This window comes from Corvus cornix, chromosome 4, assembly GCF_000738735.6.
Source record: "Corvus cornix cornix isolate S_Up_H32 chromosome 4, ASM73873v5, whole genome shotgun sequence".
Classification (NCBI taxonomy): Eukaryota; Metazoa; Chordata; class Aves; order Passeriformes; family Corvidae; genus Corvus; species Corvus cornix.
Window position 1 is genome coordinate 29159711 of NC_046334.1, and position 26465 is coordinate 29186175.

The 26465-nt window shown below is 40.7% G+C and overlaps 1 protein-coding gene across 1 annotated transcript in view; it reads right to left on the reverse strand.

The window, feature by feature from the left end:
• The window catches only part of MCUB (mitochondrial calcium uniporter dominant negative subunit beta), a 47216-nt gene that overhangs the window by 1969 nt on the left and 18782 nt on the right, over positions 1-26465 (reverse strand). The window contains exons 2-6 of the mRNA XM_039551487.1: positions 5864-5939; positions 5431-5601; positions 1933-2037; positions 1563-1723; positions 679-882 (exon numbers count right to left, since the gene is read on the reverse strand). Of these exons, the coding sequence (XP_039407421.1) occupies positions 679-882; positions 1563-1723; positions 1933-2037; positions 5431-5601; positions 5864-5939 (717 nt within the window). The remainder of the gene's footprint in view (positions 1-678; positions 883-1562; positions 1724-1932; positions 2038-5430; positions 5602-5863; positions 5940-26465) is intronic.

Genomic DNA, 26465 nt, shown 5'->3' on the forward strand with positions numbered 1-26465 from the left:
TTACAGGATTTCAGAACAAGTCTGTATTGTGAAGGTAAGTTGAGATCTGAGCAAACTTTCTAATTCTACACAATGCCTACTTCTGTTGCATTTCAGCTTAGATTTACCTCCATTCATTCTAAGTCATGGAAAAGCAGTCAGATCATGAAGAGCAGAGCAGTAACATTTTTTCAGGCACTAAATGTATTTCCATATATTTCAGTAATGCAACTGCCAGAGTTCCAAACAGTTTGGTACCCTGCACTGTATATACATAAACTCCAGCAAACAAAAGCTACTGTTGGGTGATTTGCTTCTGTGAGGCAGCATTCATGAACTGGCACAGCACTACCAGTTGCTCTCCCATTACTGCAGTGAGCAAGGTGCCATTTGCTATGCAAAGTGATCTACAAACATTTTAAACGAGAGACTTTTTTCCTCACTTTTCATTCCCTAGGCTATGAAATCTTACTGACAGTAGTTATGCTCAGTAGCTGGCCTGCAGTTCATGTGCAACAGTACCTGCTTGATTCTGCATGATGCAATGTTTGTATCCAGCCACATTAGGGATCAAACAAGTCCCTGTCTGATGGCAAGGCCACTTACTGAATTCTGTTTTCTTCAGAGCTCAAACATTGTGATTCACAGTCAGTTTTTCTCCTTTTCAATATTCCAGACATTTAGAAGACAAGGACTTACCTGCTTAGTAAGAACGAAGTAGGCATAGAAAGCCATGGCACTCCCGTAGGTGATGAAGTACGTCACTGGCTCCATGATGTCCCACGAGTAGACCCACCACGTGAGCCAGGCCAGCGCTCCCCCCTGAGTTGACATCAGAGCTAGGCCAACCCATAAAAGCCTGGAGGTTTTTGCATCTGCACTGTTCATGATTCTGGCTCTCACCTACGGAAAACAAAAGCAGAAACCTGTTCAGACAAACATCAGTGCTCCTCTGATGAGCAGTTCCTCAACTATGTTTTCTCCCCTTGGGCTAGATCCTTTCTCAGGATCTCTTACCAACAGCTCTTACCGACTTATCCTGGTGAGAAAATAAAAGCACTGAAGTCCAAGGGCAACCAGATCTTCTTGCCGTGATGCACCAAGAAATCCTGCTTTTAATCTCCCCTTCCCACTCCTAGGGATCTATGTCTTTTGGATTTCCATTTACTATTCAAGGCAGTTCTGGGTAACACTGAGGCTGGCCCTCATAAAGCAGGAGTCCTGTTGTTCACTGTCCTAAGCCACAGGTTATGTCAACCCCACTATTGTGGGTTTTTTCTGTCATGGGTACTCAAAACTCATAAAGCAACAGGTGACTAAATGGCCTTTCAATCTCAATACTAGTCATGCTGAGCCTTGACAGCTTTCTCCAGGTGTGATTTCTACTGCATTAATGTCTATAACAGGAAGGAAAAGAACCGAATTGAAAATAATCTGCATTCTATTTGAGTTGACCTCATTTACATAACAAACAAAACAGACACACTCTAGCCATTCATGCTGATTTTCTTCTGTCACAGGACTTGCTTTCGATGAAAGGAAATGCTTTTGAGTTTTTAAAAAGAAGTACCCCACTTTCCAACCTGTTCAAGAGGCAGAAGCTCTCCTTTCAGATGGTCGAGTTTCTGCAGCAATTCTCTCTCTTTCCTGATCTGGTGATCTTCTAAATGTAGAGCCACAAACAGTCTGTGAACCAAGGATTTGATATCTTCCATTTCAGTAGCATGCTCACTATTCAGCTTATCTGAAAAGAAAGTATTTGTCATATAAACCATTTCAAGAACACACCCTTCTTTATTCCCTCCCCACCTCCAACCCCAAAAGCAGGACCATCCAGTGGTAAAAAGACAAAACCAAAGAGAAACACCTTTCTCCCAGGTCCCAGGTTTCTGAGACTTCCCATGCCTTTCACTAGATGAAGTGAGATGATCAGTTATTAAGGACTGCTCTTACCTTTTACAGGAGGTGACACACTGTATGCTGTGTTGTTGATAACAAGTTTAAAGTCATTCATCAATAAGACCTCCATCAAGGTTGCATCAGAGATCTTGCTACCATCTGCAGAAGAAAGATTTCAGTTCTAGATCGCTTATCACAAGGAGTCTTAAACATTAGCAGATAACCCTGCAGAAAAGTGCTGGGGTTCTTCACTAACAATGTCTGGAAGTGAACTCTACTTTTAGAACTGGTAGCTAATACTAAACAGTCAGGAGGAACACATAGTGTGATTCTTGGGGCTGTCCTGTGCAGGGAATGGAGTTGAACTTTGATGCTCGGGAGAACCCTTTCCTACATTTTTTTTTAAATGCAGAAATTTACATGAATGGTACCCCATGAATTTTACATGCAATTTTACAGCTCCTACCAAAAAGGAGCTCTGGATTCATTAGCAGGAACATGTAACAGTGGCTGCCAGGAGCACACTGGGGTTCAGAAGGCCCTAGAGCCCCCACAGCCACACACCACTGCTGCTGAACACATCACTGTGGCATGGGGGTTTGAAAAGCCACAGAGCAGCTGCCTCACAGTACCTCTTTGAGGTGATTTGCATTTCATATACATAAAAAGGGCACCTTCCCCTACCCTTGCCAAGAGCTAGGCAGCCTTACTCCCAAGATGAACAACCAAACAGGTTACAAAATACCAAGATTTTTGTATGTAGGTATTTATCACAGTGCTACTGCCCCAGCTCCTCCATCTGTCCTCACACATCCACCACAGAAAGGCACCACAGACAACCTCACATCTGCAATTATTTGTGCACCAGAACCCTGTCCTCAGGCCGCATCTGCTGAGGCTGTGACTGCTGAACTCTGCAGGCAAACGCCCCAGCTGGCTCTCCTGCCCACTCTGTGTGGGTAGCAAAGCAAACCCAGAAGCCTATCACTTTCAAGCCAAAATTGTAATGTGCCCATCCACTCATTTCTTTTTTCTTTTCCAGTGTAATAAAACATCAAGGCTCATTTGCATGTACGTTATTAAGGTGACATTTATGAAGAGACATTTAAGGGGAAAATGCTTTTCAAAAGAAGTGCCAGACAGGCTCTTTGTTCTGGATGTTCTGAATACACCACTGACTTACTGACCTGTGCAACTTTTTGCAAACTGAAAAGAAGAAAAGTATTGAGGAAAGGGAGGTATTTTATTTTAGAAAATCCCCCACAGGCTTTAAAGGAGAAAAGGCTACTTTCAATCCAGTACCTAAACACAAGTGTTTCAATGTAAACAAAGAGCCAATTTTGTCTACAAAAGTTTTGCAGGACCAAAATCAGATCTGCAGAAAATGAAAGCGAGTCATCATACACAGCACTGATAATTTCAGTTAAGGTTAGGTTTCATTTAATGGTTAAATGACACAGAAGTGTCTACATTAAATCAAGGCTTAATAATTTTTCTTTAATAATTAATGTTTAAGTTCAACTCAGTACCTGACAAATAGTTTTTCTTTACAGTATCAGTTTCCTAATAAATTAAACATCTCAGCTGTTCTATAACATTACAATTGCCTGGCACTTGACAAATACAGAGCAGAGAACTATTTTAACAGTCACTGTTTTAATCAAAGTATTTCCAAATCAGAGGTGATGGGTGTGTGTTTAAACAGATGAGACAAGGTGAAAACAACCCAAATTCCTCTCCACTTTGGAATCTGCTGCCTGTCCATGCCAAAAATGCCAGACTCGTAGGTTTCCTACAGAAATTACCTTATGCTTCACGAGTGACCCACGTTTGCACTGAAGCAGAGGAGTAGTTAGCTTTTGCTGACATACCAGAGAAGGAAAGCAATTTGGCAGTGAATCCCAAACACTCCTGTCCTGGATGTCTCTGCACAACAGCAGTACCGAAAGGTTAACTGCTGCCAGCACAAGTTCTGCCTCACCCCACTAAGAAATCCTTTGTAGGGAAAAACTGTGTTAAGGGGAAGGCCAGCTGCACACAACAACCGTTTTTTACAGTGGCTTCTGAAGATAAAGAGTCTTTTAGGAAATTATCTTCCTCAAGAGAATTTTCTGCTTTTGCTCCCTAGTAGACACTGTCAAAACAAAGCAAAACAAAACCAAAAAAACCCAACACCAAACTTCCCATGTACACAAAGCTGCCGAAGCCCATGCACTCACTGAGATCCACACAGATCACATCTCCATTGCTCCAGAGGATATAAATAAATTGCTCTGTGGGGTATTTTCCTGTTTTATTAATGTGCCCATGAAGGAAACTAAAGCAGCTTCTCTTAGGTCTGTGGCTTCCTGACCTTCTGGGAACATCAATCTATTTTCAGTTCTTTTAAAAGCCCCTGCAGTCCTCTGTAATATCAACCAGAAAGAAAAGAATGTTATGAATGCCCCCAGCTATGAAACTGGACCAGCTTTCATTCACACCATCCTTTCTTCTGCTTATGTGTTATCTGCTGTTAAATAAATCTTTACATAGGTATGTAGCTATCCTTATTTTTTCTTTCTTTCATTTTAGGGGTGTGAGTGGGGAGGGGGAGAAACAGATGCTTTTAGTTAGCCAAATTCAAGTACCTATTCTACCAGATTCAGACAAAAAAAGCTACATCCCAGTTCTATTCTTAAGATTGAATCCTTCTCTAATACCAGGACAGGGGTTGCAAGACTTTTCAGAATTGCTGTGGAAAAACTACAAAGCACTGCCAAAATACAAACCAAGCTTTCTTAAAAATAAAATGTAAATGAGGTTAACTCAATGTTTGCAATGGGCAAACCAAAGACAAAAAATAGAAGAAAATGGTGAGCAGAGCTTGAGAAAATTATCTGAAGACTTGGGACAATGGGATAAATAGGATGTTACAAGGAGGAAAGTCCACACCAATGCTAAAATATCAGTTACCATTCAACCCTAGCAATCAGTTTCCTTTCAACCCAAGGGTCCTGCAATATTGTACTCCAGCTGATAAATGAAACCTCCTCAAAGTCTCAAAAAGCCATCCTTTACTATGGCACACATTATGTGGTTGCTTAGCTCTTGAGTTTTTCATACACAAGTTTGTAGTAAGGCAAAAGGATTCTTTTAGCTCTCGGTAACACTGCACAAGTGGCAGGCATCACATTCAATAGCCCGACAGATTGTCTTTTAAGAATGATCATGGAGGACAAGGAAAGAAAGAGACATCAAGGAAATCAGAAGAGAGACACTTAATTTAAAGACAGCGTTACAAAGAGAAGCTCACTGAAAAAGATAACAGAAGACACTACGGGGATAAAAGGAGAGTTACAGTAATAGATCCAATTCTGCATTTTTCAGCAGCCTTTTCAAGAGGACTCAGTTATTAACTCTGAAACACCAATAAACCCTAGAAGCATTCAAGAGCTGCTCCAACAGCAAGAGTGCTAAATCTGATGGAGGACTGAACTCATGCTCCAGAAGAGAAGTACAGTTCATTTGAAAAGGAATGTGTTTATTTTGGGGAATAACAGAAATACAAGATACCTGTTGCAAAGACTTCTGCTCTCTCAATTCCTTTATCTTCTCTTTGCACATCCTGCAGGAATGCTCCTACAGTGGTCACCACCGGCTTGACAGTGAACTGACAGCGTTCACTTCTTGTGGGCAGCATAAGAGTTACCACAGGAAGACCATGTCTGTAATTAATAGTGACTTCTGGGGGGTAAAAAAAGAAAACTAAGTGAAAAAAGTCATACTGTAGGTTGTAGTTCAGTTTAAAGCTGTTTTTAAAACACAGGATGAATAAGGAAAAATTACGCAAAACACTTCTAGAGGTTTAAATATGAATACAGTACTTGTATTTCTGGAAGATACAAGTAAAACCATGCAACTAATGTTATCTCACAGACTCTCTTGAAGTAAATAAAAAGCTTGTTGACACCGATGGGAAGAGGGAAAAGTTGCTGTGAAAGCTTACCATCAGATGGCACCAGCGTGCTGTAAGGTGCTCCTTCCCGGCCTCTCCAAGCTCCGGTGTGCCTCCAGAGCCCCACCTGCAGCACGGACACAACAGAATGGGTTGTTAGGAATGCCTTAAAATGGTTACGATGCAAAGTGTACCTGGTTAAAGGCAGCACCCAGCCTGTCACGGTGGTCTGCTTCCGTGGGATCTGACATCAGGTGTGTCTGCCTGAAGAAAAACCCCTTGCTTGGCAATTCTACATAAAAGGTGAAACCATCCTTATAGAAAGCACAATCGCTGCCAAAGGTATTACGGTATTGCCCGTAGAAAAACTTTTTGTCTGGTGTGGTTTAACTCAAGGAAAAAAAGGAAGGGGAAGGAAAGAGAGGGGAAAAAAAAAGCAATGTTTCTGAAGTGCTTTATGTAACTCTTACAGCAAAACCTCTCCTCTCCCCCAAAACAGCCGTTTGGAAAACCTCTATCTCGTGGTGCCTGAGGGCAGAACTTCACAGTGTAACTTCCAACAGAGGGCATGGCTTCAGTGAAGACTTTCCCTGCTGAACCATGAACAACAATCACAAATAAAATAACAAGGGACTAAGGTCACCTGTTGCTCCGTAATTACATACCGTATACCAAAAGCTAGCTGTTGAGATTTGTGCTGCTAAAAGACAAGAACAACAATACAGCTTGAAGATCTTTTATGTTTTAAATATGAATCGCTGTTTCAACTCCTTGCTGAGAGATGCTGCTGCAACTACTATCACCACTATGCTCTGGTACCACATTGAAGGAGGCACAGCCAAATGCAGCCCTGGGACAGGGATGACACTGGGTTTTTGAACCTGCATGGTTACAAGCCAAAGCTTGCACCTTCCAGGGACACTGGTGAGAACCATCAATACACTTCAACACAGTCATACCAAAACATGAAGACAAACTGCTCTGATTAGACCCATTACTTAGAGATGTCCAGCCATGCTGTGGAAGGTGCAATGTCCTTTGCTACAGCTAAGCCCCCTGCACAAGGAGAGGGACAATTTTATTGCAGCAATTCCACACAGCAGACATTATTGCTATAAACTAAGTGTAACAGGTAAAAGAAGGGAAATCACATCCCTGACTAAGCCAGTTAAAAAACCGCACACAGGCTGGACCAAGGCCTGGGATTTGAAATATGATAGCTAGGGAAGGTGGAAGACTATGTGGAGAGAAATGATAAGGATCGATTCTCCCTCTGGTGAGCTTTATAGCTCATCTTTCTGAAGGCCAAAACATTTCAGAGTCTGCAAGATAATATTCTTTGACAAGGCAGGAAAACAAAGCTACAAACGCAAGAGGCCCTGGCCATTCAATATGCCAAACAGTGCTCACCACATTCACATGATTTATTTGTTTTTAAAGGAACATAAGCTTGGCTGCCTGGATAGGAATATGCTACTAGGTTGAATTAAAAGATCATCTATAACTGAATCTGTGTGTTTCAAAGATGCTCACGCTACCCTAACTTTTTACCTGGAACAAGCCTTTTTCAGGATTTAAAGAAAGTAATTAATTCTGGGAGTTTTCAACGCTGAGAAATTTGTTCGTTGTAATCTTCAGGTATCAAAGACAGAAATCTAGACCAAATAGCAGACTACCTTAAACACAAGAGTATTGTTCAAAGAAAGGTAGACAGTAGGAGCACAGGAATGCTGACAGCCACCCAGAACTAGGATGCATCTGGTAACTTGTCTGTTTCTTCAGCAGAGCAAGAGACTTTCCCTGGAGCACGGCAGGACACAGCCCGGCTCACCAGTTCTCACCCCATTTACAGGGACCACCTGCACCCGCAAAACATTTCGGAACACACAGCCTGGAGCAGGGACACAACCCTCAACACAGGACCCGCTCTGGAATGGTGCGCAGGAAAACCCAATAGCTTTGAACACAACAGCAACTGTTGTTTCTTCGGGGGGATATACAAGGGATAATAAGGAACTAATTTTATTACAGACACTCAATGTGTAACTTTGCAATCAATATTTACATACTGATCATCTAACACGCCCCAGGCAATGAACTGCACCCTGCCTGTATTGGAAGGCTGCCCAAACTCACAACAAAAGAAATGAATTATCTACTTTATTTATAGAAGAATCAACGCACTCAACAATTAATACAAATTAAATATATGAATATATTAATTTAATACACTTATTAAATTACATTTATTTAAATATGATCTTTAAGGTAGTTCATTCTATTCTTCTTTAGATTTTGACATTACCATTCATGATCCACTGAAAGAGTCTCTATATACTGGAGCTTTTTTTTCTATTTTAGATTGTCCTTTAATGCAGACTACCCATTAAAATCACCTGCAAAGAATAAGAAAAGCAAAAGCCACAGAGCCACGGCATTGAACTAATATCCAAATAATTAACTCTTTCCATATTAGCTCTAGGTTGATGAATTGAGAAGTGTGAAGGGCTGGGCTAATTTTCTCCCTCTCTTTCCAGATTTAAATCTCCACTTTCAGTGAAGTTATTAAACCATTAGCTTGTGCCCTACAGCCAAATCATCTTTCTGAGATGCTTGGAATGACCCCTATCCTACCCCTGGAAAAGAAACATCTGCAAGCATTGCAGCTACATGGAAGACTTGAACTATGGGACCAAAACAAGGAGACTGCCCTCACAACAACATCAGTGAGAGCTGAAACAGGAATGTGTACCCTGAATTAACTGCATCGCAACTTTTAACTCTGAGATACTATAAAGAGCCCAGCATACTACTAACAACTCTTCTATAAGTCAGTGCATGCCCCTCTTGGCTACTTCCTCCAACCACACAAAGGCTACAAAAGCTATTCTACATCTTTCTGCAATTTGAACACACATGTGGCAGGACATCTGGCTAAAACACCTCTAATACAACCACAACTATGTTCAGGAGTCAAAGGCTGGTGAACAGCAATTAGCTGTGAAATACCCCTTCTCCCTCAGCTATACCTGCTTCCTAATGCAAAATACCTGGGAGCAGCAGTCAGCCACATCTCTTGACTCAGTTCAAGACATGGACTCTCCTGGGAGTGAAAACTCATGAGAATTTAAGGCATAGAGTGTTAACTGTAATAAAAAGAATCCAACATACTCTGTTAAAAATACAAGTTGGTATAAAACAGAAAATACATACGGAGTTTAAAGAAGTACTTCCTCTGTCAAGGGCGCCTCCGCTCTCTAACAGCAGAGAAGTTGCCACTGTTAAAGTCGAGAGTGGAAATTTCAACAATCTGGTGGTTTACAGCAAAGCTTAAGGGACTAATGCAGCAGCATAACTGAGCTAGAAAACCAGGCAGCCAGACACAACGAGTGGGAGAGACTGGAATAGAAATACTGTATTTTTCACTTTTAAGAGTGGCAAATGACTGAACCTACCTACACTGCAGTTTCTGGAGCTAGCTCTTCCAAATAATCTACCTCTTACGATGCTGAGTGATTGTTCCTGCAAACTTAAGCTCAAATTTACTTGTGACCAGTTATGTCTAAGAAGTCAGTATCATTACCAGTATATGAGGTGACATGAAAGCCTCTGATCTTCCTCAGTACTGCATATGCAAATAGTAACCTCATCAGGAACCGTAACTTCTGTTCTGTAGAAAATTGTAATGTGGGTGGGAAGAGAGAGAGCATAGAAATAAAAATATTTTTCACAGGAAAAAGTGATCTTGAAAACAGAATTCTAAAAAACTATGTTCTTAGGACATTTTCTGAGAACATTATGAATTATTGTTTACTTAATTTTCACTTACCACACCAAAATATTGTAACAAATCTGAATCAAAATGCAGTTAGCCAGCAATCATATTTTTGCAATTTTTGTCTTTGCTTATATGCATCTTGGAAGATGCAGTGGGTTTATGTTTGTTATTTCAACAGCAAAAATAGTGTAACACTCCTTCAACATTCGAGTCCCCAATAATTTGCATTTATTAGAGAAAGCAACCAAAAAAAGAGTCAGCTCAACTCAGTCTGCCTTCTTCTTGAAGGGACATGCAGTACTCCAAACTGAAATATATTCCTTCAGTGTGAGGTTCTTTCAAGACTGCCTCAAGTCAAACTCATGAGTAGTCTTCACAAAAAATAATGCAGGCTGTTATGTGAATGGACTCCCATATTCTCATTTCCTTCTCTCTGAGGCAATGATAAGAATCTAATATAGAAAAGCACAATAATAAAATGCCCTACTCAACAAGGGACAAATGATTTAACCTTAATTACACTGCAGCAAAACTCATTCTAATTAAAACACATCTTGCAGAGTGCTTTTCCATAGTAATACAGTGTTACAGGCACAAGAGGAGAGCTCGGTTATCTCCTGGAGTCCTTGTCCAACACCTGGTACAGCTCCCTCCACACAGCTACTGAAGGAGGACTGGGGGAAAGGAGCAGGAGGAGACAATTCATGGGGGAAGCTAGTTGTTGCAATGCCTAAGAATTAATTCTGGAGCCTCTTTTTCTGAGTGTCACCAGCCAAGCCAACATCCCCGGTATCCATCGTTCTCCTCATGTGCTGACCTCGCCCAGTCCGTGAAGCAGAAGCAGGACAAGTCACCTCCCTGGATGCTGCCTGCTTGTATGGGCAGGAGAAAAATGAGGGCAGGTACGTGTTAGCCACTGTTCAGTGAAGGCATGTGCTATAAATAGCTATGTATATTTTCATACTGACTTACATGTTTTTCTATTTCTGATAAACACCCTTAGAAGTTCTCTTAGAAGAATGATGTTGGCTCCCATTTGATTCTCCAAGGAAAACCAATCAAGATTAATTAAATATGGACTAACAATCTGCAATTTCAGAATAATCTACAGACTTTTCAGAATGGTTTAAACCAAGAGAAAGGAGGAAAAACAGCAAGTGCTGCCACAGTCTACTGAGTTTGCAGATCATGCATAACCAAGCTAACCAAAAATGAATCATCGTTCAGATCAAGTTTACAAGAAGTACATATTTCCCTTTTTAAAATGAGTCACTAAGGCCATTTTGGAGATATCTGCTGTTAAATTTCTGTGCTGATTTTGTAAGCAATCCTACATGAACAGGAAAATAAGACATAAGGAGCCCTAACAACCACCTACAATCATCTTACAAGTGCCCATTTGAGCTACAGAAACATCTTCACTCTTACTAACTTTTCATTTGTCTTTTCTTACACTGAAAGGATTGCCATTGTTTCTTCACTGGGTCCAGAACTGATTTAGATGATCATGCAACAACAGCCTCGATGCATACAGCAGCTTCAGAGCACAGCGCTCAGATTTAGCCATCACTCAGATTTCTGGAAGTCCAACTTAAATTGAACAAACAAAATCCCTGCAACAGACACATTACTCATTCTGCCATAACACCCCTATACCAATACACCAGTTGCATCCAGGGAAGATACTTCTGACACCTGGGAGAATTCAAGATATATTTCTCTTTCCTAGGACAAAAAAAAACAAACAAACAAAAAAGAGGACAGATTTTTTTTCCCCCGAGAGACAGCCTTCCTGTCTCAAATGGGCCATGCAGTGAATACCTCCTCCCAGCTGTTCCACAAGGCACTGAAGGAACACACTGCAACATTTATATTTCAATCCTTTCAATGCAACTAATTCAAAATTTGCAATATTTTTAGCCCCTTCCTCAGTACAAATCAACTTTAAAAGAAGTAACCAGCAGGTCTCTTTCAGCAAAGCAGTAGTTCCAATGTGAGTATGTATGTTCCAGTGATCTTGAAGAAGCAGGAACAGTACAGGATTCATATGGCTTTTCCTCAAAACTCACTAACCTTACAGCACTGTTAAAACCCAATAAAAGAGCCCAAGCAATCAAAATTTTGGTTTCATGTGCCTGTTATTCTTTGTGCCTTTATCATCCCTGCTAATCTTTCATTTCCTGCCTCTGCTCAGATTCCAAGAACAGCTGCCACCAGATTGAATTAGCCAAACATTACCAATGACCAAAATTACAGCTATGATAGGAAGAGCACTGAGGCAACTGGCCACTAAGAACCTCTTTTATGAAGTTCCAGCTGGTGAAATCCACCACTGCAGAGGGGTTTTGCCAAGGAGACCTTCCACCTAATCTTCTGCTGGGCAGGTATACAACCTCCAGCTGCCTTCTGCTTCCTCACTGTTCCTTGTGCTCTCTCACCCACTCCCTGCCCAAACTCTTCCTCCCCACAGGCACACCCCACTCCACTGGGCACATGCACATAGGGGAGAGAATCCATTGTGCAGCCCCTGCAAGTCATGCACAACTACAGGAGGAGAAGTCCCTGTTCTTGAATTGCATCTCACTGAGGTCATCTGACTCTCCACCAGACACCTGCGGATGCAGAGCTCTAGGGAAGCACCAGGGTTTGCATTCACATCGGTTTTACAACCCATAAAAATAGATGCTGAAAACACTGACATTTAAAGCAGGCTGAAAGTAAGCCTCGCCCTCTCTAACCGAAAGTATGGTTTCAGTAACAGTGACTCCTCACTGCAAAGGGGCAACACCACAGGTGCTGAGATGAGAAGGATGACACCAGCTGACAGCATCTGCCTGCAGCATCTTCTGGGGACTGCTCTGAAGGTACAGATAATCCCTCCTTTTCCAAACAAGCTGACCTCCAAGCCAGTGTAAGAACACCCCTAAAAACAAGACTAATGTAATGCAGGCCAAGTGAGTTTTTAGGAGCAACACCAAGAATTTTGTCCTTCTATCTTATAAACCCTTTTTCTTCTCTTCCTACCAAAAAAAAAAAAAAAAGCAGATCTTAAATCTCTTCCCAGTCTAAAGTTCTACATTACTGGAAATTTTGCATCTTCATCCAGTTTCAATGAAGTCTGCCTGTCTGAAAGTTGCCATTGTTCCCAATCTCCTTTATTTTCAGAAGGAAAGATAGGATGCAACACCTGCAAGGAAATTTGCAAATCAGACAGACCTAAGAATTTGAGAGGAAGGGATTATAGAGTGAAAATGTATTTGTGCTTTATCAAAAGCAAAAGCAAGCCTACATCCAAGAGCTGTACCACCTGTTCCCAAAAATAGTCTAGGTCAAAAGAGCAATCTGTCAGCACAGACAAGATTTTTAATTTGTCCCACAGAATAGATCTTTGCTCTTGCACTGTGCCTTTTGGGACAGCATGCTGATCTGGGAAGTGTCTACAGGTAACAAGAGTGACTTTGTTCTCAAAAATAGTTATATTTCATTAGATAAGAAAAAGGGCTTGCTGCACATTCTTCTACAAAGGTCTTAGAAAGACTGTATCTTAATGTACACTGCTTTCATGTGTTTCTTAAAAGGAAAAAAAATATGCTCAAACTCATCTCTGGGAATAACATTAGTTCTTCAAATTGCCAACCAAGATAGAGCTTGTTTAAATTTCAGCTGAAATGAGGTAACAAGAGATACAAGGATGCAAAGTCAAGATGAATGCACTTACATGTTCATCAAAGTTACAGACAAGTCTTCCTTTTCACCCACAGAACTTTTCAGATTGAAAGCACCGAGCAGGTTGTAGCACGTACGAAAAAGATGATGTAGCTCAGAAAACTGAACTGCTTGTCAATGTCTTTATTTATAATGGACATTTCTATTTCCAATATAAATAACCCTGCCCCTCCTCCCCCCAACACAACAGAAACAGGTTTCCATATACCCACAAAGATGTACTTCTCTTTTAGGGGCATTCTTTCCCCAGGCTTTTCTTTACTCAACTGCAGATTTCAAAAGCCTTAAGGCATTTACAGCTTGGCTAATAAAGAAGAGACTGCTTGGAAAATTTGTCTGACTCAAGGCTTAGAATTAGTACCTGGCAGATGTGTGTGAAAAAGTCAGTCAGAATTATCAGCAGTGGAGAAATTCCCGACAGCTCTCACCCAGCTTTTCAGCAAGCTTTTTAGCAGCTAACACACTGCAGAATCCCTCCATCAAACAGATCTTGGAAAGGGAACCAGCTGTGCAGCTGCTGAAACACTCCAGGCAGGGAAAGCCGGCTCTGCACTGCATCCCCTCCCTTCACGACCCAGCCACCTCCCCAGCAAAGGGTTTCTATCTCTCCCCTGCTGGGGATGTTTCCCATCTAGTCCCCTCCCCCAGGCCTCCCCAGGGTCCAACCACAAGCCATGAGAAGCCACAATACTCTGCAAAATCAAAGCAACCATCTCCCCTGTTCAATTGTACCACTTCTTTTCTTACCCTCCCTGAAAACTTAGCTGCACTATTCTATGTAATAGCAGTGAAACTTTGCTCTCTTGAAGAGCATTTCCCACAGCTAGCAATTTCTCCTACCTAAACACCATCACACCTAAGGCAGAACTTTCCTTGGCAATGCAGACTGTTAATTATTATTCAGAGGGGCAGGAAAATGGGATTGAATCTAAGACCACAGAGGACAGTAACAGCCCATGTCTGGCTTAGTCACACCTAGATTTGCTCTAAATTATATTGGGACTATCAGTTGCTGCACTATTAGAGAGGTTTCTCCTTTTTCTCTTGCCACAACAATTCCAGAAATGAGTTGTCTATATCATTATTCTAAAATAGCACATCATAAATTGATGTTTTTAGAAACACCATCATATTTCCATTTTTTTTCTTTAAAGGTCTGCAATTAGACCAGACCAAACACTTAAGAACATGGTTTTTTTTGCAGGCAGCTGTAAACAGGTGCCTTTCCAAAGGGAAAACACATATTTTCTCCTGACTGCTTACAAAAAAAAAAAAAAAAAAGAAAAAGTAGGAACAGAACAACAAAACAACTGACAAAACAACTAACAGACTAGATCAAATCAAATGCTTCTCTCTATTAGGAGCTGGCATTAGGATGTAGATAAAATGATCTGTATCCTTTATAACAGATAGTTATAAATCAAATCCAAAATGGAACTTAGTTTATATTCCAGCTTTTATGCTGCTACACTCCCATGGATGCTCAAATTACTTGGAGGGAATACAGAACACACTTTTTACCCTTGTTATAAAGTAACCAAAGAAAACAAAGGCACGGGAACTGAAGTAAACAGAGAATCCTAATACTTTCCCTTTCGATAGTTTCTAGTTAATAATGTTTTTTAAAAATGTCTAGGGCAGACACTATGAGAACATCCATAGTGAGCAACCAACTGCAAACTCAAAATCACAACTTCATAGAAACTTCAACATGTGAGCTGTCGTGAGAAACCACAGAGCTGTCATTTAATAGAGCCTGACAGTAGAAACTTAACAAATGAAAAAATCAGACAAGACCAAAGGAAGTAAACATTTCTAAGGAATAAGATCAAAGAGGCATCTACAAATACACCAGTTTCAAGAGCTTCCAGCCTTCATGCACACTTTGCAGAGCAGTTACAACAAACTGGGTTTAGCAAGATTGTCACAGCAAGACCAACACTTTACTGGAGAAGACAACTTCATTCAAAGTCCTTATCAGAGATCTACATCAATAATTTTTAAATGGTGAAACTCATCTAGCAGGCAAGCTTAAAACCATCTATTTGCTTTCTTGAAAGAGAGCTCTGCTGGGAGAAGTAGCTGCAGCAGAGGTACTTAGAAAATCCAACCACTCTGGTATGAAACACAAATGTGCTGCCAAGAGTGCAGAGGCCTCGCTAGCCCAATAGCTCAGCAAAGGTCCCAATGAGCATGTATGTTCCTAGTGCTTCATGACTTGTGTCTAAGGACCCATCACTCCCAAACACTTGTGGACAGAGGTCTCAACATTGCCATTCCCAAAGAGACACACCAAAATGCTGTCAGATGTCAAAAGGAAAACATTTTTGCTTTATTTTTAATTTTTCTTTTGGAAATCTATGTTCTCCCACTACTGTTCAAGAAGATATTTTAATCTAAAACTGTCAAATGGCTGTGGCTTTGGTGATACCATCCACTTCCGTGTTTCAGCTGTTGGCATCAGTGTTTTAAAAACATAACTTAGCTGAACCAGCAACTCAAGTGAACTCATTTGCAACATCAAATCCATTGTAGACAGATTTTTACCTTCTTCCTGCAGGAGTAAAAGCACAAAGCATACAGACAGCAATGAAATTTTGAAACCAGTAACCAGTACTGGCTGTGACACACTGAGCTATTGCTCAGTTTTACTCTGTACAACATGTCTGCACATTTATTCCTTTCTACAGAGCAGGTAAAGCAAACAAAAAATGAAGTTTTCCTGTAGAGATTTCTAGAGGTTTTTTCTAAAGCTTATTATCACAAGAAAAACAATTACAACCAGTACAGGAAGATGAAAGTCTCTGTGTGCCCCGGATGGACCAGAACCTGTGTTCTGATGTGCCTGCCATGCCTCACAGGGGGGAAGTGAGCAGAACTGCATGTTAGGTGCTTGCTTTTCACCCCAAAACCTTTGAACTCCAGCCAATTAGGAGTTGTTCTATTTCCTCTTCCACTATTAATTCAGTCAGGACATGTATCTGAAAGACTGATGGAATAGACAGGGCAAGAATCTGGATCTTCTAAGTGCAAGGTTTACCATGTATTTTTAGGACTTTAATGCTAATGCCACACAGAACAAGCAAGCAGTAGCCAAAAGCTGTTGGTCTTTTTCTCCTCAAGCCTATAGTAAAATCAATATTTAATTGGATATAGTCATCTTGTCTTCCAACACAAGCAGATTGCTGTACCACAGTGATTGTAAGGCAGAACCTCTTACCCCGCTCCATCTTTGGGATACATTTAAATGAAAGTGCCATCTATGAATCAGACTCCTGCAGAGAGCAGAATCTCTAGCCTGCAGCACTGACAGAAGTCTCTTCTAAGGTGGCACGTTTTCTCTAAGCTACTCCAAATAAATCCTCTCGGGTTGTTAATTAATAAAGTTAAAGCCCAGTTTTGTCCCTACACTTGCTCCTAATTGAGTTCTTATTCAGGGAAAATACTAGAGGAAAACTCTAATATAAGATAAATTAATCCCCCAGAATGCTCTTCATCAGGTTGAAATGCTGAAAGCCTGTACTCCAGAGCAAGCCACAACACTGTCCTAGAAAATGAATGGTCTGTGGTCACTCTATTTATTTTGACCTCACTCCTGACATGCACCCAAACTCACACAGGAATTCCATGTGAAGTCCAATTTCAAGTAACTTAGAATTGTGGGTTTTGTCATTAATGCTTTACTACTCAGAGCAAGCAGTAGAACATACTTGCATTTAAAGGCCTGAAAACTGCTCAGTTCCTCATCTTGGAATTTTAACACAGGTTCATTGGAAAACTGAAGTTACTCCTTCCCTCTGTTACATAAATGTGTATATGCAAAGAGACTTCCCACCAGCAGAATATTCTGCCACTATATTTTGACATTAAGTATCAAAGAGTATCAAGTTTGTCTTACTTTGTAAAGCATTACATATATCCAGTTTATGAAGGAAAAAAAAGTTTGGGGGAAGCCAACAGGTGTTCTGACATGTTGCATCAAATTTCTCTTGAAATAACAGAGAAATTCATCCTTAAAACACTAACACAGAGACACACTCTGTATGTTTGATAGATCAACCAAACCACTTACTGGAAAGCTATTAATTGTAAAATGAGAAAAGTATATGAAATAGAATTCAAAATTACACTTAGTCCATTATGGATCCTGTTTCTGCCTTGTATCAGCCTTGATCTTAAGGAAGATGTAGAGTACAGGTTTGTATCAGCAGTTGCAAGAACTCCTTGTTCTGAAGAAATCTAAAGTGTCTTCACAGCACTCTAAGAACTCATTATCAAGGCAGCTCCTTGATAATGAGTTTAAAATTATCTATCTCATTAACTGGCACTGCTGAATTTCCATATGATCTAGTATTTTCCAGATGAAGTTTTTCAGTTCATCAGGGGCAACTCAAAGCCTTACTAACTCTGCCAACAGAAGAATAGGGAAAACCCCCTATCATTTACATCCCACTTGAAGGTAGGACTATTATGCAGAGTAATGAATGATCTGGTTTGGGTTTTTTTGGTCAGAAACATTTAACAAGTGCCCAAAGATCCAACAGCCTGCATGGCCTCTACTAGGACACACGATACTTTAGCGCATTAGGGATGTTAATTTTGAATTAAATATGATTAGAGAGGTTATTCAAAACTGACATTTAACATCTGCTCACTCCTGACAGCACACGTGTCACCCCACACCACCAAAACAAGAGGAAGGAGCAATGCTGTTCAGGAGCATGACTGAGCTGTTTTTCCTGGGTGTGCTTACCCAGTACCTTCTAACAACAATTAATTTGTATGTAAAATAGTTCCAACATGTTTTTCTGTGCATATGGACAAAAGTGCCCCCAACCAAACAAAAAACCACTTTCCACCTGTATATCCCTATCAATGTGGAAAGACTGTCATCTTCCACAAAGGTCAGCAGCAGCCTGGCCTGCAGAATGGGCACTGGAGCAGTGCAGATATCGCTGTGCAGAGTCCATGGTCTCACAAAGCCTGAGTGCTGGTAGGATAAGTGTACTGTGGACACCATACTCAAAGATGTGCCCTTCTTGAAATAATCAAGTTAGAACAAAGGTGTTGACAGGAGCATGGAAAAGATGTGCAACCTACAGTGAGAAACCACTCTTTCCATAGGAAAATGGCTTCATAAACTGCTTAATGTATTCTTCATCTTTGCTGCACTTTTCAGTCTTTTTTCCAAGAGTCCTTTTGCAATCTCTTCCCAGTCTAATCTGCCCTCAGACAAGGATAGCACAGACTGTTCCAGGAGTCTATTATAGAAGTGTATCTTTCTTCTCTCAGCAAAGGTACCAATTTTAACATCCATAAAAGCGAAAGAACCATGCTGACGTATTCTCTGCCATTTTATAGTGCAGCAATTTTCTTCCTGCTGGCAATGTAAGCAGGTGAGCTGGAAGTCAGACCAAGTGGTAATTCTGGTTTTGTCTCACTCTCTAGACTTGGCAAAGGCATTCACATCCAAGTTTTAAGGTAGAGCAGTACACTCAAGGTGTTTCACACTTGAGGTGCTTAAGCCTGGCATCAAGCACCCTAAAGTTACAACAGACTTCAACCTCAGGCACACATGCCTTCCAACTGAGCACCCCAAATCTGCATGCACATCACAAAATGTTGGGGTTTTCAGTTTCTGAACTTCAGCTTTCTCACTGAAATACAGCTGTAAGGCTGTCAGCAGACCATGGAGCCATCCAAAACTTGCCATAACCTGTAATAAACATCCACTGAATAGGTTGGGCATGATGAACTTAGGAGGTCTTTTCCGACCTGAATGATTCTGTGATTCTGTGAGGACGAGATTCAACAAGATCTGTCTGACAGGTTTTGGCTTAGCACAGAGCAGGCTGTAGCAATCAGAACGAGATTTCCATATGTACCCTTACAGGAAGTTGTACTACATTCATCACCTACAACAATTCTGTTTCATTAGGGCACGTAGAACTCACGGGATGAAGAGACTCAGTTGCAAGCATACATTGGTGCATCATGTTTTCCTATCAGTGAGATGTACATGTACAGTACCTCATACATTGCTAATGGCTAGCTGAGGGGAACTGCAGGATGCGAAACAATGCAAGGTCTAGTTATAAATACCTACCGCAAACAAAATGTTGGTGACTTTAGAGGATAAACCAGGGAGCAGAGGACAAACGGCATACAGATGTACTGGTACTCCTCAGTATGACTGAGAGTGCCACAACACCACTAGCAACATCTGAATTAATTCTTTCTCTTTTTTTACTCCACATTTAAAATGGCATGAATAAAACTTACTTTTTCACTTAAGGTTGAAACCTCAGCAGCCAACAGGTACACAAATTAATTTGTTCCAGTAGTGCCCAAAAAAACCTCAACCCATGTCTTTGCAGTAATAAAAACTGAATGTAATCAAATATCTGATCTGATCAGCTTAACAACACATGAGGACAGCAAAGAGCTCTGGTTGTTGTCAGTTTTTATCTTCCCACATTTTTATTAGAAAAATAATTGTGAAGAAGTGTCACAATACATTAATACCATTTATATATTTCCAGTACACAACTGCAGCCAAGACTACTCAGGACAAAAGCTTATTTAAACTGCCTTAACACTATTTCAGCTTAGGATTCTCACAAGCAACCAAAGCAAGAACAGAAAGGCAGGGACATTTACTTCCACAAAAATGTACTAGTTGAAGAGGAAGACCCCTTAGGGTTTCTGTTTAGTTTGGGGACATTCTGGTGTCCTAGGCAGCTATTAAACGTACCTCAGCAGTCAAAACAGCAGCACAGATGAACAGACCCCAAGATATTAAGACCAGAATGGACCAGAGAGGTTGATCCTATCTGATGTGCTACACATGTACAGCATGGCAATTTCTTCACAAAGCTCACCTTAAGCTGAAATGCCATTTTTTTCCCCAGAAAGCATCTTTGCCTTGATTGAAAAGATTTTAATAGAGGGATGTTACGGATTCTCCATAAATCAGACATGACAATTATAAACTAGCATAATCAAAAAAGCCTAGGTGCTGTACTTTTCTTCAATGAGTTGAGCCACTTAATGTGTAGAGTTTAACCTGCTTAGATTAACAACTCTCTAGCCTCAGAAATGTCTCGTTTGTAGGTACCTGTAGACTACAAGAAGCTACTGAAATTGAAAATCTTCAGGTTTTTGTTGTAAAATATTTTTTTTTCACTCTGGAAACAATTCTTGTAGTTTCTTTAAAGAAAACTCAAAACTTTCCAGTTTTCCAGGATTAAGAATTCCAGACTCACTAATGTTACATGGGGAGAATAATACCCCTAACTCACAGTACCCTCCCCATACTCACCTGCCCCAAAATCTTTTGACTACAACCATACGATGGGGTTCAAATACAGCCATCACTACCCTCATGCCCCTTCCACAACAGCCACTTTACAGGGCATACTCTATCATTTATGTTCTCTGTTTCCAGAATGTGTACCTTGTTTTTTACATACTATAATTTCCCTTTTTTTTTTTAAAACATATTCAATAATCAGCATAGCAACTGGTAAAATATATTGTTTGGGTAATCTGTGTATTTTACCAGTAACTGTATTTTGCTCTAGATGCTCAGGATACTAAAATATAAACATCAGCAGGTAAGAGCTCTTACACAGCCTCACCAAACATGTGCCATCACTGCATTCACTGTTTATTTTGTGCTCTCATTTTATTCCCATCTTATTTACAAATTAAAGGTGTACATTTTAGGACGTGTTAGTAATTGGCATGCTGGGAGCCCAGTTAGGCCTTACTTGTTCTCACCTCCAGTTTGTGAAACTTCAGAATGTGAAATGGATTACTGCACCTTTCACAGATATATCTATCTGAGTATATCTGAGTATATAGATATATCTGAGTATCTGTCAGAGATACTCCTTTACAACAAGGGGAAAGACAGTTTTCAAGTGAATTTTGCAAGGAAAACTGGCTTCAAGGATATAAATTAAAGATGAAATGCAATAGACGCAACAGCAAAAGGTTTCACACCACGCAAACATAATGACTCCTCAAGAATCCCTTGCAATCAGAAAGAAAAAAAAACCCACTTCTTTCTTGCAGTCAAGCTAACCTGCCATCTCATACCTCTGTTCATTATGTGTGATTACCCATGTCCTTACAAAATTGCACACCAGTCAGAGTCCAGCTTTTGTCACACAGTGAATAGCTGAATTTCTTTCCTTTCTGTTTTGAAATCCCAAGGTGCCAGCCACAGGCAATCTCCAAGCTAATCAGTAAAATGTCTCTAGCACCATAATTTAAAAAAAAAAAAAAATCTCACTTTTGTTTCATAATTAATGTCCTACAAGTAAAAGCAGTGCAATCACCTGTACATGAAAAGAATCAGAAGAAAACCATTTACTCTCTTTAAGGGACTTAATGACTCGGTTATTTTTCCAAGGAAAGGCAGGCAAAGTCTAAAGCTCAGTGTTATCTCTAGAAGATTAAAGCAACAAATCAAAGAATACTTATTCTTTATTATTATCCAGAGCTTCATGTTAACTGTCAAAGGTAAATGATGGGTCACACTGCAGAGATTCATTCTCCTGTTCTGCCTAGAGCCAAGATAAGCCAATCCAAACACTGAGCTACGGGAAAATGATATCAGAGGCACTTCAACAGCTACTTCATACCTATATATATATAGATAGATACCTATATCTATTTATATATAAATATATATATATAGACAGATAGATATATAGCCTTCTTGTCCTTAGCTTAAATTAGAAAAGCTTGAGAACCAGGCAGATTTTGGTCAGTGTACTCCCCAGTTCATTTCAGAATTCTCTTCTGGTAAGGAAGAAAAATATTATTTTGGCTTGATTCAACTTGATCTATTTCTGTTTAGCTCCTAAACCGTGCTCGTTATTTTCAGAACATTAACATTTGCATTGCATCCTCACTATCTGGAATCTCTAACTCCTGGAAACGTGGCATCCAGTTTTCCAAAAGTAGCACAGCATTTATTCATACCAACCAGGGATACAAATACAGGCATCAAGACCACATTCATGGAGCTCCCAAAGGGCTATCGTAACCTAAAGATTGTTTTTTTTCTTTAAAGGAAGTCTCTTACACACTTACCAGCATGCTGGACAAATGCATACCGGGAGAGATCCATCACATATCCCACCACTCACCCAAATCCACCTGACCAAGGTCATCCAAATACTAAACTGACAAAAGGAAGAAAATAATCTCAACATAGCATTACCCTCAGAGCTCCTGAACCTGCTAGCAAATTCCAACTCAGTCTTGAGAGATGGTAAGGTCTGAAGGTTATGATGCTCTTGCATATTGCATGGAAAAATCTGAGGCTGGGTGGATGAGAGAGATGCAAATTGACACCCCCAGGGAGGGAAAGGCAATGGGTCACCCACTCCCAGAGCAGGCACACAGACAGTCCTTGCATTACCAGCTGGGGACCCACTGACACTTGCCACCCTCAGCTCAACATGGCATATCCTGCAGGCAAGGGCAAGGGTGACTAGGCAAATACTTGTCACATATCTACTTGTTAGGTCTATGAGCCATCTAACTTCAATGGCTTGTCCTACGCAACCTAAAATCACATCATTAGAGGCTATCTGAATATAAACATCTAAAAAAGCTGTTAAGGGATCTTTTAGCTCTGCATCAGTTTTGCACATACCTTCCATTTACACAGAGCAGAGAGTTCCCACAAGGCAAGACCCACATTTTCTGGTGTTCCACAGCAATTCAGCCCAAAACAAGGCGATACTTCAATGAGAATATAGTAGACAGGGAAGGGAAAGGGGTTGCTGTAGCTGTAACATGGCTCAAACCTTCACAACATGTTACAGGTCTAAAGGCACAAAATTGAATTACGTTGTTCGAGCAACGATGTTTGGATTTTCTCTACTGTTTAAGTCTGTCAGAGAGAGTTCACCAGGGCAGATGTGACCAGCATCACACCACCAAGCTATAGCACCACCGACTTGCTCCTTTTCTCTCTGCCACTCTTTATGTACCTTAGCCTTGCCTCCTACACCAGTCCACCATGCCTACAGGGACACCTCCCTCTCACTCTAAATTTGCATTTTAATAACCCAGAGATCTCACATGTATTTTGCTACGACCACCTGAATTTTACAGGTATTCTGTACAGCCTGAATTTTCTCTAACAGTGCCTGGGATGTCACCAAAAATAAACTGCAAATTATGGGGTTAATTCCTTTGTTTCTAGACTTAAAATTTGACTCTTAAGAGCAATCCAGCATGGGCAAACCCTCCATAACAAGTGTAAGCAACCTTTCCGCTGGAGCTCTGCAGGGCAGGAAGGACAGACACCTGGGGCAGGAAAAGAAAGGCTTCAAGGAAGCTTTTGGGAACACTGCTGTCAATCTTCAATACTCCTGCAATTCTCTTAGCTCGCCCAGTGGTGCTCACAAACATATTTCCATCTCTCTAAACTCTCTCATAATACTTATATCCCAGATGAGACCATTTTCACATCATGTTCCTATTACTAGGATCGTGAAAGGAAGATCTTCCACATGGAGCCAAGGAGATAAGTACAATAGCACCATTTCCCTTCATTTTCTCTATCTGAAAAGTAGACCTGAGTTTAAGAAATCAGATAGGAAACAGCTGACCTCAACTGTTGTATTTCTACTTGTTGGTACTTACTCAATTTTATTATTAATATGACAGTCTCTTTTGAAAACTTAAAAAAATTAGATTCAACCACTTGCCTGCAGACCATGGGGTCAAGCAGTTAAGCTCTATAAATTCACCCATCATCATGTATCTTTTATAACACATGTAGTAATTCACCTATTTACTTTTTCTTTTTTTTTCCCCCAAAGAAAAATACCATGAAAAGCAATAGCCAGATGACAGATTTGGACATATCAAAATTCTTAAAAAAACACAAATGCATTTTGCACATTATACATTGCTCTGAAATGATACAAAATGCAAAAAGTACTGAAATGTCTAACTGAAACACTTCAGCCCAGAAGCTGCCTGCCACTTCTCTGATAACTATTTCTTTGTCATTATCAGGCAAGTTGTTATGACAGTTTCACTTCTGTGTTGACTATAAATCTGTGAATATTTCATGGATGACTGAACTGGAAAAACTACCAACAATATCCATCAGCTAGGAGCACGAAGATTGAGCCATGCTCCAATAGCTAATTGCAAACCTGTATGAGTCAAAGTGCTGAAAATCTGTATTTACTTTGCACTGTGTAGTTCATTTGGATTTTATAAAATAACTGTAAACTATCTGACTAAATTAACAATGTCCTTCATGATCTGCATTTAAACAAAAAGGAAACAGCTCAAATGCAGAAAAGAAGAAGAGATTTCTAAAAATTAAACTGGAACAAGAGTAAAAATTCTTACAGGGCTGCAGGTTTCCCAGGTCTCCATGGAGTGCTGTTTCTTTACACCAAACCATTAGCTTTAGTCCATGTTCCTGTTTAGCTCCTGTCATGGAAAAAGTCACGCTCCTGTCTCAGTACAGGTGACGCCTGAGGAGCAGCTGCTCTGACAGGTCCTACTCTTTCAGCCTGTGACAGAGAGGTGATTGACACCTGCCAAGGAAGGATAAAGGAGTGCCCCAAGACAGCCCTTTGCAGCTCCTCACTCCACGTTCTCTGAAAGATGCCTCTGCTTCAACAGCCTGACCCTATGCAGTAATCACAGCTGGCATCCAAAATATGAGACCTGGCATCTTGGTCCCTTCCAGTGCTTTATTTGCAACTGCTGGGTGTTCAGGCACAGACAGCAAAGAGCACCTCTGCCCAGAACATAACAGCTGCCAGTATCTGCAGCTCAACAGCAGAGTAGCGAGCCTGCCAAAAGATGTTTTAGAAAAAATTGCTTTGCAGAAGACAGAAAGGTTGGAGGCTGGAAGTATGTTCTTATCTTTTAGAGCCCTCCCAGCTAATTTGATTGTAAATCTCTTCTTCACAGTATAATTGCCTGTCTCTGAATCTCAGACAACTGCTGCAGGCAGAGAAGAACAATCAACTTCTTTATCAACTTTGAAACACCAACAGAGTTTAAATAATTTAAGTTACTTAAAGGTAACATAGAAAACTTATGGTAGAGCAAAGAACAAGCCCTTTCTATCTGAGTATCATCTCTGCATCACATGTGAAAAGAGGACTGTGTGCTTCCCTGTCCTAAGACTCAGCAGAAAAAAAACCCTACCAAGATAAACATTACATTTTAAACTATCCACATATAACTTTTTAATTTTAAATCTGTTCTTTGTAAGTGCCTATATTTATTGACTTATCTATTTTTTATCAAGGGCCCTTGGTTTTTTCAGAGTGCTTTCACATCTGCTGCCTGTATTTTGAGGGTGCAGCAGATCAGCTGTCAAGAAAAAAGAACCACACTGAATCCAAGGACTGCTCCTAAACCCTTCGAATGGCCCTCATAGTCCAACAAAATCCAGCTAGCTCAACATCCTCCCACCCAGCTGTGGGTGGGCAAATCCCTTAGGGGTGCCCAAGGAACAATGAGAACAAGGAGAGAGTGTTTTCATTCCCTTTCACAGACCATTTTACAGATCTCCACTCTGAAAGAGTGAAATACAAATACCTTTAAAGTGGGTTTCACGGAATGCAGCAGCTTGACATCCCTACCACACTCAATTCTGCTTTGTCTCACAGCTATCACTGTAAAGATCACATGTATTAAAGATGTTCAGCAACTTGCTTTCAGGAGATTCAATTTCATAGGCTTCAGCTATTTTGCCAAACGTAGAAAACAGCTGCAACGAACAGAAGCAACAAGTGCAGCGCAGCGGGGCTGCGTACACTTCAGCCAGCTCTGCTCCAGACTCTGGCCTGCTTCAGGGAGACTTCTGTCATTCCTGCATGCTTCAGTGACCATAAGCACCAGAAAATGCAACTGGCACAATCTCAAACAACACCAAGGAAGAGCAGCAAAAGTCTAAGAAAGATTCCCTGGCAAAGGAGGAGGAGCTGTTATCACCTGTAGCTTGCTGTCTCCTGCAGCCACCACCTTCACATTATGATTGCCCAGCATTTTTTTCAGAATCTGTGGGAAATGGTATAGACCCAACTTCCTCAGCTGACCCAAAAAGCTTTTGAAGCAGATCCAGCAGCAGCTGGACTGCTGAGG